A 12,208-nucleotide genomic window follows, 5' to 3' on the forward strand; every position below is an offset into this window, starting at 1 on the left:
AGGAATTATTGACAGAAAACTTCTCCTACCTGGTGAAAGAAATAGACTTACAAGTCCAGGAAGCACAGAGTCCTCCACACAAACGGAATCCAAAGAGGGCCCACATCAAAGACACTTTATAATTAAAATCCCAAGAGCAAAAGACAAAGAGAGAATCTTAAACGCAGCAAGAGAAAGACAGTCAGTTACCTACAAGGGAGTACCCATATGACTGTCAGCTGACTTCTCAACAGAAACTTTGCAGGCCAGAAGGGAGTGGCAAGAAATATTCAAAGTGATGAATGCCAAGAACCTACAATCAAGATAACTTTATCCAGCAAAGCTATCATTCAGAATTGAAGGTCAGATAAAGAGCTTCACAGATAAGGAAAAGCTAAAGGAGTTCATCACCACCAAACCAGTATTATATGAAATGCTGAAAGGTATCCTTTAAGAAGAGGAAGAAGAAGAAAAAGGTAAAGATACAAATTATGAACAACAAATACACATCTATCAACAAGTGAATCTAAAAATCAAGTGAATAAATAATCTGATGAACAGAATAAACTGGTGAATATAATAGAATCAGGGGCATAGAAAGGGAGTGGACTGACTATTCTTGGCAAGAAAGGGGTGTGGGGGGTGCGGGAAGAGACTGGACAAAAATCGTGCACCTATGGATGAGGACAGTGGTGGGGGGTGAGGGCAGAGGGTGGGGTGGGAACCGGGTGGAGGGGAGCTATGGGGGGAAAAAAGAGGAACAACTGTAATAATCTGAACAATAAAGATTTAATTTAAAAAAAAAAAGAGTATACACCGACACTACCCATACTAATTTCCTGGTTTTGACATTGTACTGTAGTTGTGTAAGATGTTAAATGTTTGTAACTTCCTATTAAAATGTCAAAAACATACAATCATATTGTATGCAAACGATACTGCAATAAAGTTTATTTTTAAAAGTGAAAAAAAAAGAAATAATAAACTACAAATACATGCAATAATATGGATGAACCTCACACACATAATGTTGAGCTCAAGAAGCCAGACACAGGTGGCCACACTGTATGAGTCCATTTATATAAAGTGCCAATTAGGCAAAACCAATCTATGGGATAGAAGCCAAGATAGTTGGGACTCTTGTCAGTGGCGGGTAGTGTCTGGTGGGAGGCACACCTGTGATTCTGGTAATGACCTGTATTTTGAGTGCTGAGTATGTGGGTGTGTTCACTTTGTAAAAATTCACTGAGCTGTATACTGAGGATCTGGGCAATTGTCTGTATGACTTAAAGAAGAGTTCAGCCCTAGCTGGTTTGGCTCAGTGAATAGAGCGTCAGCCTTCGAACCAAAGTGTTCCGGGTTTGATTCCAGTCAAGGGCACATGCCTGGGGTTGCAGGCTTGATCCCTAGTAGGGGGCATGCAGGAGGCAGCCAATCAATGATTCTCTCTCATCATTGATGTTTCTATCTCTCTCTTCCTCTCCCTTCTTCTCTGAAATCAATAAAAAAATATTTTTAAAAAAGAAAGAAAAGTTCAAAAACAAGTTTAAAAAGCTCAAAAAAAAAAAGTAACATGTCCTTCAATCATTTTCTGTTGTACTTAGAATAAAATTCAGATTTCTCCTGTGACTTTTAAGAGTGTATATATTTGGTCTGGCCTCTGCCTACCCAAGATCTCATCCCATTTAACCTCAGCTGCTCTGGCCACCGATCTGGTCCTCAGATATGTGAACCTGTTCCTGCCTGGGGCTTTGTACTGTCAGCCACCCTGTCTGCCATGCTGATTCTTTTTTTGGGGGAAGGGTGGGTGTCTCAGTTCAGACATCACCCTATTGAGGCCTTCCTCGAAAACACTATAAGAAGTGGCCCTCAATCTTGCTCTAGGTCAGTGATGGCGAACCTTTTGAGCTCGGCGTGTCAGCATTTTGAAAAACCCTAACTTAACTCTGGTGTTGTGTCACATCTAGAATTTTTTTGATATTTGCAACCATAGTAAAACAAAGATTTATATTTTTGATATTTATTTTATATATTTAAATGCCATTTAACAAAGAAAAATCAACCAAAAAAATGAGTTCGCATGTCACCTCTGACACGCGTGTCATAGGTTCGCCATCACTGCTCTAGGAGCTCTCTATTGACAGACCCTGCTTTGTTGCTTGATAATACCTACTCCTATCTGAAATCATCTTGCTCATTTATTTACTTTTTTCAAGTACCTCTTAAGTGCACGGCTCTGGTCTAGGCACCTGACACACAGCAGCCAGGGTAATGTAATGTACCTGATGTAATGAGGCTTACATTTTTGCTTCTGTGATACCATGTGTCTCCCCAGTGGGAATGCCAGCTTCAGAGAGAGCAGGGGCCTCGCCTGTGTCCTCATGGCATAGCACGGACCAGGTGAATAGATTTGAAAAAGCCTTCTCAAGAGTGGCTTCTCAAGAGTGGAGGTGGGAGGGAGACAGCTGGGAATGAGCACGTTGAGCGGGCATCCTCAGGGATCTCCCCTGAAGCAGGCTGGTTAGATTGTGGGGAGGTTGGGGTGGTTTAAGCTGGAGAAGAGCATGATGTGATCCTGAGTGAGGCTGTAGGTCTGGGAGGAGTGTGACATCTCAGGGAGAGTTGAAGTCAGAAGGATGGAGTAGAGTCCAACAGCCATGAATCCATGTGGGATGGGAGTAGGAGCAAAGACCCCAGAGGGTAAGAGGAGATTGGTGGATACAGGAGAAGAGGTGGACCTATGAAAGAGATAAAGGGGCGATGTCTCCCAGAAAATTTTATCAGTCAACTGTCCTGAGCAGTGTGGAACTGTGCTGGGTAGGTCTTTTGTCTTCATCCCATGAAGATATTAAACTAGCTTGACATTCCAAAGTTCCTCTAAATGGGGAGGGAGTTGCAGGATGGGAGGTAGAAAGTCCAGGGAATCTGTGTCTCCCAGTCTCCCCCTTTTCCTGACAGATTCCAGTCTCCAGGAAGATGTGGGGGCACCTTCTTCATTACCCTGACCTAGGTTTGAGTTTATCCTTAGCTCTGAGCACAGAGGGGGCATTCAGAAATGTGGGGTGAGGCCCTAACCGGTTTGGCTCAGTGGATAGAGTGTCAGCCTGCGGACTGAAGGGTCCCAGGTTTGATTCCGGTCAAGGGCATGTACCTTGGTTGTGGGCACATCCCCAGTAGGGGGTGTGCAGGAGGCAGCTGATTGATGTTTCTCTCTCATTGATGTTTCTAACTCTCTATCCCTCTCCCTTCCTCTCTGTAAAAAAATAAAAATAAAAATCAATAAAATACATTAAAAAAGAAAAGAAATTCCCATTAAAAAAAAAAAAAAGAAATGTGGGCTGAGAGTGAAGAGACATGGAGACTGGGGAGAGTGACACCAAGATGAGAAATAGGATGACTAATCCGTGACACTGCTTCCTGGCTCCAGACTTTATCAAAGCACCCCCCACACACACCCATTATTATCTTGCCCTGATAACCTCCCACACAACCAGCTGCTCCTTTAGCCTCAACCCTTGTGGCCGCAAACATCTGCTCAGTGGTGGGATGAGGAGGGGCAGGTAGGACATACTCCCTTCCCAGAAGGGAAGCTGCTTAGAGCAGTGAGGCTCCCTTCCTTCCTGTTCCCCTCAGACATTCAGCTCAGCACCCTGGGGCTCCTCCAGCACCTCTCCCCAGTGCTCAGTGTTTGGGACCAGATTCAGAGTGCTCCAGGTCTCACCGTCCCACTGCCACCCCTTCCCAGGCAGCCGCCCTTTTCCCTCTCTCCCTCTCCCTCCTGTTCAGAACCCCTTGCAGTGGTTCTCAACCTTCCTAATGCCGCGATGCTTTAGTACAGTTCCTCATGTTGTGGTGACCTCCAATCAAAAAATTATTTTCGTTGCTACTTCATAACTGTAATGTTGCTACTGTTATGAATCGTCATGTAAATATCTGATATGCAGGATGTATTTTCATTGTTCGCGACCCACAGGTTGAGAACCGCTGCGAGAGGGACACCCAGCCCCCTGCCTCACTAGCCTTCTCACCATCAGGCCCCCGCCGAAGAAGCCAGCCATTAACCAGACTTGCAAGCTGAGTTTGTCCGTGTTGGTCCAAGTGGTCTCCCCATTAGGCACCAGCAGGAGGGCGTTCGCCACGATGCAGACAAGGGAGAGGGTGATGAGGGAGAGCCCCACGAAGCGGGCACACTGTCCGGTGCACATGGTGAGGTGGCTGGACAGGCTGTGGGTGAAAGTGAGCCCGGAGGCCAGCGGGGAGGAAAACAAGCCTGGAGCAAGGAGCAAAGGTCAGGAAAGAGGTGTGGCAGAAACTAAGGCCAGATCGATGATAAGCGGGAGAAGCAGGAGACACAGGCAAAGCGGAGGTAGGGGTGGGGGGTGGGGGGACTGCTGTCCATGAGGTGCAGGGGAGGATGTGGTGGAGATGGTGGGGGAGCTTGACGCAGAGGAAGTTGCCTGGGGTCAGTGTGTTCTTCCTCTTTTCCCTGCACGCACCTCTCCTCAGCCCCTCTGTGGGCTGCTTACCTGCTTTGTGATTTAGTCAAGCCCCTTAATTTATCTAAGCTTAGTTGCCTTATCTGTGTAGTGGCACTTGGCTCGCAGGCTGGCTGTAAGGATTAAATGAGACCATGTAAGCTGTACTTGTTAAACTAGGATACACCAAGCAGCTGTATGGCGGCCTCATCATTTCCATGAATCCTGCAGGGAGGTTTCCTTCTGGAAAGAAACTAAGGAGAGAGTAGTGGACATTCGTTGTTCTTTCGTTTCTTCTCCTCCTCCATATTTGTTTATCAAGCCCTCTTCCTGCTGGGCTCTCCGTGGCAGCCTGAGTGGTTAGAGCATCTATCCACGGCCTCAGTGTTTGACTCAGCGACGGCCACGTGATCCAAGCCAGTCCCCCTGGAATTGTTTTCTGTTTTTCTGTTGTTGGCAATCTGATGTCCAAGAAGTTCTGTTTTTGTTGGGGAGCTGAAATTGCTGGTGGCACATTGGGTGTTAGAAAGTGAAGTCAATCCAGAGGGAAGAACATTCAAAGGCTGGAAAGACACTAAGTCTGTTGATTATATCTTCGAGCATGCAGACTCAGCTATGCCGGAAGCCCGATCATCCCTCGGAAAGTTTTGATTATGTGCAGAAGTTTGAATTGTATTTCTGCCGGCTACTACAGAGAGTCTTTAAAAAACACACACACCATATATATATACTTTTAAATAATTTTTATTGATTTCAGAGAGGAAGGGAGAGGGAGAGAGATAGAAACATCAGTGATGAGAGAGAATAATTTATTGGCTATCTCCTATACATCTGCAACCCCCGCATATGCCCTTGACCAGAATCAAACCTGGGACCCCTTAGTCTGCAGGCCGATGCTCTCTCTATCCACTGAGCCAAACTGGCCAGGGCTACATAGAGTCTTTTTGATACAGAGCCCATGCTGTGGACAGGGCCTTGCTCTGGAGACTGCGGGGATTCAAAATTGCATGCACGAGACTCAGATATGGGCCTTGGGAGCAAAAAAAGGAGAGTGAAGGCTCAAGCAGGATGTGGGAGTGCCATGGAAGAGACCAGGGCGGCAGGAAGTGCTGCAGGACTTCAGAAGGCACGCGATGAGAATGTCACACAGAAAGTGGTTTTCAGCCAGTGGCCTCTGCTGTCGCTTGTCCTGGCCATCCACTCAAACAGCTACAGAGACATGAAAAATAGAGAAAACTTACCCCTCAAAATGAATGCCAGAATGTTAGAGAAATTTTTACTGTTTCTGAGACAGAGGAGCTACTGTTTATGAATCAGGGGATGCCTGAAAAAAAGAAAGTGCTTCGAAGCTCTCCCCACTGTCTGCCTCTGATTCATAGACAGTTATTGTAATAACTGATATTTTGTTTGGCTTTCGTTGCATTGTGTAATGCTTTAAAAAAAACTTCTATGTTGTTTTTGGATGTCTCTTTTCATTAACTTTTCTGTCTCTTATCATGAGTTGTTATTTTATTTAATTATTTAATATTCTCTTGTGTTTTAGAAGGCATATTTTAAATTCTGGTAGTGCCTCTCTCTGAGAAGACCCAGACTGTCATTATCCCTGCAACCTCCTTTGAGGGGGTCTGTACAGATGGTTTCCCATGCTTCTTAGCTTTATAACTTATGGCTATATTACCAGGTGATCCTGTGGTAAAAATTGAACTCTTTGCTCCAGTTCTTCAATCCTCCATGCTTTTTGCTATGACAGTTGTTGTCCCTCCCACCAGAGACAGCCTGTACCTCTCACCATATGGGCACAGTGGAATGTGGGCAGAAGTGACAATATCCCAGTTCTGAGCCTGGGCCTTGTGCCCCATCACTGCCATGGGAATAACATGCCCAAGTTAACCCACTGGTAAAAGGAAGGTGTAAGATACAGCGAAAAGGCCCAGATCAGATCCCAGCCTGTATCTGCTGACCTCCAACCAACCCTCATACATGTATGAGTGAAATAAATGCCCATATTTGTATGCCACTAAGACTTTGTGGGGTTTTTTGTTCCACAGCAATAGCTGACTGATGCAGACCCCATTGTCTAGGCCACAGCTGATTGATCCAGGTATGAGTAGCTGACCCATAGCCAGAGACCTATGAGGAAGCTTGAGGCAAGAGCTCTGCCCAGCAGAGGTACCTCACTTAATGATGACCGATCAACAAATGGGATCTTTATTCTTGGGAAACTGGAATGTGAGGCAACCTGAGAGAGTCATCAGAGGGAAGGGTGGCTCCAAATTAAAATAAATATGAAAGCAGGGAGTGAGCAAAAGCCACGAGGAAATTAAAACCATAAATAATCAGAAGCCATAAGGAAGAGAACTGTGAATTAAAGGGTCCATCTCGGCAGAACTGAAGGGCTACCTAGAAAGGAACACAAGCTGGTCTGGCCTGAGATTTCTCTGCAATGGCAGACGACAAAGGAGCAACGTATACAGTAACGACAGCAAAAGAAAAATAACAACAACAAAACCCAAAAGCCATCGTTCAATTACTGTATATGTATTTAAGTTGCTTTTTGTGTGTGAAGGGCAACAGAATTGCATTTCTGAGAATGCTTGGGTTTGGAAATATCACTGTTTTCTCTTCCTCCCCCTCCTCCACTTTCTCCTCCTTCTTCTTTTAAAAGTATTTTAACTTACCAAAAAATGAAGTAAAGTAGAAAACTCCAAAATGTGAAAGTCTTGGCATAACTGTAAATAAGTTTCATAAAACTAGTTATGAAACTGAATGTGCCATGTCCAGGGGCCATTTTAAAGAACTGTATCAGGAAAAACCAAGTTTATCAGGACAAAAAGGATATTTCTTGGTTTAGGTCATCAAAACGTCCAAAGGTAGAACTAACTTTCAGGTATGATTCATGAAAGAAATAACTGACAAGTTGGACTTCATTAAAATTAAAAATTTCTGCCCTGCTGTAACCGGTTTGGCTTAGTGGATAGAGCGTTGGCCTGCGGACTGAAAGGTCCCAGGTTCGATTCCTGTCAAGGGCATGTACCTTGGTTGAGGTGTGTGCAGTGGGGAGTGTGGAGGAGGCAGCTGAATCGATGTTTCTCTCTCATCGATGTTTCTAACTCTCTGTCCCTCTCCTTCTCCCTTCCTCTCTGTAAAAAATCAATAAAATATATTTTAAAAAAATAAAATTAAAAACTTCTGCTCTGAGGGGACTCTTTCCCCCTCCCCATCTGGGAATCTGTGCTTGTTCTTCAATAAATTTCCACCTTTGCTAAAAAATAAATAAATAAAACTTCCGCTCTGAGAAAGCCACTGTCAAGAGAACGAGAAGGTGAGTCACAGAATGGGAGAACATATTTGCAAAATACATACCTGATAAAGGATCGTTATCTAAAACATACAAAGAGAGCTGCAGACGGAATTGGAACCTCCTGCTTCAGCGAGATCGTGTTTCTCCAGTATCACCTCAATGAACAGGGAGACCAGTTTATGCCCTGAGGAAGTTTGATCCTGTGGGACAACAGACCTGCTCGGCCCATCCTGCTCTGTGCTCCCCAGACGACACATACTTTTGACACCGAGTCACCATCAAGAAATGTTTAAAGGTTCTGATGACCCAGCAACCTCGCCCTGTAATCTGAGGGTTCCTTAAATGTCATGGCTCTCCTGCCACTTGCCACCCCTCTGAGACTTTCCGAAACCAAGCTGTCCACTCTGTGAGGCTTGAAGCCTTCTTACCACCCTTGCTCTTTGGAATTCAGTGTCATCATTACCTTTGATCATGCTTGTGCGAACCAATCATGGTAGCACCCCCCTTAAAGGGAACACGTTTGAATCTGCTTTTCCTATTTTGAGTCACTGCCAGGTTATTAAAATGACTTGAAAGGAAAAAAAAAACATACAAAGAACTCTTTTTTTTTTTTATTAAATCTTTATTGTTCAGATTATTACATTTGTTCCTCTTTTTTTCCCCCCATAACTCCCTTCCTTCCAGTTCCCACCCCACCCTCCACCTCACTCCCCACCCACTGTCCTCATCCATAGGTGCATGATTTTTGTCCAGTCTCTTCCCGAATCTCCCACACCCTTTCCCCCACCAAGAATAGTCAGTCCATTCCCTTTCTATGTCCCTGATTCTATTATAATCACCAGTTCATTCTGTACATCAGATTATTTATTCACTTGATTCGTAGATTCACTTGTTGATAGATGCATATTTGTTGTTCATAATTTGTATCTTTACCTTTTTCTTCTTCTTCCTCTTCTTAAAGGATACCTTTCAGCATTTCATATAATACTGGTTTGGTGGTGATGAACTCCTTTAGCTTTTTCTTATCTGTGAAGCTCTTTATCTGACCTTCACTTCTGAATGATAGCTTTGCTGGATAAAGTAATCTTGGTTGTAGGTTCTTGTCATTCATCACTTTGAATATTTCTTGCCACTCCCTTCTGGCCTGCAAAGTTTCTGTTGAGAAATCAGTTGACAGTCGTATGGGTATTCCCTTGTAGGTAACTGAGTTTCTTTCTCTTGCTGCTTTTAAGATTCTCTCTTTGTCTTTTGCTCTTGGCATTTTAATTATGATGTGTCTTGGTGTGGTCCTCTTTGGATTCCTTTTGTTTGGGGTTCTCTGCACTTCCTGGACCTGTAAGTCTATTTCTTTCACCAGGTGGGGGAAGTTTTCCGTCATTATTTCTTCAAATAGGTTTTCAATATCTTGCTGTCTCTCATCTTCTGGTACCCCTATAATTCTGATGTTGGTGCGTTTGAAGCTGTCCCAGAGGCTCCTTACACTATCTTCGTATTTTCGGGTTCTTTTTTCATTTTGCTTTTCCGGTTGGGTGTTTCTTGCTTCTTCGCATTTCAAATCTTTGACTTGATTCTTGCGCTCCTCTGGTCTGCTGTTGGAAGTCTGTATAATATTCTTTATTTCAGTCAGTGTATGCTTACTTTCTAGTTGGTCCTTTATCACACCATCGAGGGTCTCATTAGATTTCCTGTACATCTCATCAAGTTTATCGACAGCCTCTAGAAGCCTCTTGAGAGACCTCAAAAGTGTGGTTCTGAACTCAATATCCTCCCTTGATAGTTTTGTCCTGTTTCTTTGTCTCCGCATTTTTTACGCTTTCTTGGTGCACCCCCTAGTGGTCTTTGTGCGCAATCTTGTTGTAGTTAAGCCTTGATTGTTGTAGTTAATACTAGAGGGATTTTACCTCCAGGCCGACTGGCTGTGAGAATCAGCTGTGTTTGTAGTGGGAGAACTTCTGTCCTCTAGGGAGGTGCTAATCTAGCCTTTGCCTGAGGCTATCCGGCAAATGCCTCTGTGCAGGGCTTGGGCGGGTCGGGTCCCACGGGATCAACAGGGCAGAGGAGGGAGCAGTTATGGCTGCTCTCAGTCCGTCCCCAGGGGCTCTGCCTCTCTGTCCCAGCAACAGCTGCAATCCTCGGAGGGACCGAAGCCAGACAGTCCCACTTCTCCCGTTTGAGTCTGGGTCCCTAGAGACTCGCCCGGATCTGGAGCTCAGAGTCTGAGGCTCCCTCCGGATTGAAACAGACAACCGCGCCCTCAGCCACCAGCCTGCGCCGCGTGCACTCTGCACCTTAGTATTTTACTTCAGCACTGCGCCTCTTCTGATTCTCGGTTCCTCCTAGTTGTAGAACTTCCACTCAGCCAGCCTTCCTGTGGTTCTGGATGATGTCCGCTCCGTCTTTTAGTTGTATTTTTGAAGTGGTTGTTCGAGGCAGCAAACTCCGGCGTTAACCTATGCCGCCATCTTGGTTTTCCCCTAAAAACATACAAAGAACTCTTAAAACTCAACAATAATAAAAAATAACCTGATTAAAACACTGGGCAAAAGACCTGAATATACACCTCACCAAAGAAGATATAAAGATGCTGGGGGTTGGGGGTGGCCAGGGAGAGGTCAATGGGGGGAAAAGGAGACATATGTAATACATGAAACAATAAAGCATTTAAATTGAAAAAAGAAGATATAAAGATGACAAATAGGCATCTCAAAAGATGCTCAAAATCATGTCATTAGAGAAATGCAGATGTCCCCGCACACCTATTAGAAAGGCCAAAATCCAAACACTGACAACATTGAATGCTGCATCACCGGCGCCCTTGGTGGTACAGAGGACAGTGCTGTGTGGAAATACACAGACATTGATAACAGTCAGAAAGTGATTCAGAAGAGTTAGACCCTAAGAAACTTTTGGAATATTTTAACCAATTTATTTTACTTTCAGTTTTCTTTTCATGTATGTATCAGGATAATTTTTTTAAAGGTTCTAAAAGAGCTGTAATTAACAAAAAATAAAAAACTTGAGTGTTAAGCCCTAGCTGGTTTGGCTCAGTGGCTAGAGCATCAGCCTGCGGACTGGATGGTCCCGGGTTCGATTCCGGTCAAGGTCACATGCCCGGGTTGTGCGCTCGATCCCCAGTAGGGGGTGTGCAGGAGGCAGCCGATCATTGATGTTTCTATCTCTCTCTCTCCCTCTTCCTTCCTCTCTGAAATCAATAAAAATATATTTAAAAATTTTTGAGTGTTAAGAAAGCATTGTGTTGGCTCTGGCCGGGGAGCTGAGTTGGTTAGAGCGTTGTCCCCATACACCAAGGTTGTGTGTCAGGGATGGGGGTGGGGGGTGTCATCAATCACATGGGAATCTGGGCAGCATCTGCTCACCCTGCCCCAGCTGTTCTGGGCCAACCCTTAGGTTTGCAGGTGGCAGCTCTGGTCCAGGGAAGACTTTGGGTCCTTTAGCCTCTGGATTGTAAGGAGGTAAACAGGCTAAGGGTACAAATGTGAGCCAGGCCTTGGGTACAGCTTGATTTATACATTAAAACACTTAGACTTAAGATATGTGGGTCTTCATTTGTACTATTGTCCTGGGCCTTGCAAATGTTAGCAGTGGCCTGTAGGATATACTACTAATAATAACTAACATGATAACAATGGCTATCCTGTATGCCAGGCTCTGTTCTAAGTATTTAATATATATTAACGGCCATAATTCTCATAACAAACCTACAATAGGAATGATTATCATCAGCCTTGACTTGCAGATGAGGAAACTGAAAGTGCCTGGATGGGAATCCAGGCAGTTTGGCTCCAGAGTCTGTGCTGTTGACCGTAATGGTTTGTTGCCTCCACTCAGAGAGGGGAGCCTCTTGGAAGAGGCCTGAAGGACAGGAAGAGACAGCCACGTGATGAACTGGAGGCAGAGCATGTTCTGGGTTGAGGGACAGGTAAAGGCTCTGGCAGAGAAGAGTTGCATTAAGGGACCTAAAGGCCCTGGCCGGTGGCTAATTGGTTAGAGCATCGGCCCACACACCACAGGGTTGTGGGTTTGATTCCTAGTCAAGGGCACATACCTGGGTTGCAGATTTTTTTTTAAAAAAAATATTTTTATTGATTTCAGAGAGGAAGGGAGAGGGAGAGAGAGATAGAAATATCAATGATGGGAGAGAATAATTGACCAGCTGCCTTCCACACACCCCCCATTGGGGATTGAGCCTGCAACCCAGGCATGTGCCCTGACTGAGAATTGAACTGTGACCTCCTGGTTCATGGGTTGACATTCAACCACTGAGCCACACTGGTCAGGCTGGGTTGCAGGTTTGATCCCCAGCCTTGGTCCAGGTATGTGCGGGAGACAACCAACCGATGTGTCTCCCACATCGATGTTTCTCTCTCTCTCTCTCTCTCTCTCTCTCTCTCTCTCTCCTTCTCTCCCTCCCTCCCTTCCACTATCTCTAAAA

The 12,208-nt window shown here is 44.9% G+C and overlaps 1 protein-coding gene and 1 pseudogene across 1 annotated transcript in view; one reads left to right on the forward strand and one right to left on the reverse strand.

The window, feature by feature from the left end:
• Positions 1 to 4,363, reverse strand: part of TM4SF5 (transmembrane 4 L six family member 5) — a 9,735-nt gene extending 5,372 nt beyond the window's left edge. Inside the window, exon 1 of the mRNA XM_006102771.2 lies at positions 4,008 to 4,363. Within this exon, the coding sequence (XP_006102833.1) occupies positions 4,008 to 4,184 (177 nt within the window). The 5' untranslated portion in view covers positions 4,185 to 4,363. The remainder of the gene's footprint in view (positions 1 to 4,007) is intronic.
• A 692-nt stretch (positions 4,364 to 5,055) lies between these two features.
• On the forward strand, positions 5,056 to 8,086 carry LOC111823237 (annotated as a pseudogene).
• The last annotated feature ends 4,122 nt before the right edge of the window (positions 8,087 to 12,208 follow it).

Source organism: Myotis lucifugus, unplaced genomic scaffold (genome assembly GCF_000147115.1).
Source record: "Myotis lucifugus unplaced genomic scaffold, Myoluc2.0 scaffold_426, whole genome shotgun sequence".
NCBI lineage: Eukaryota > Metazoa > Chordata > Mammalia > Chiroptera > Vespertilionidae > Myotis > Myotis lucifugus.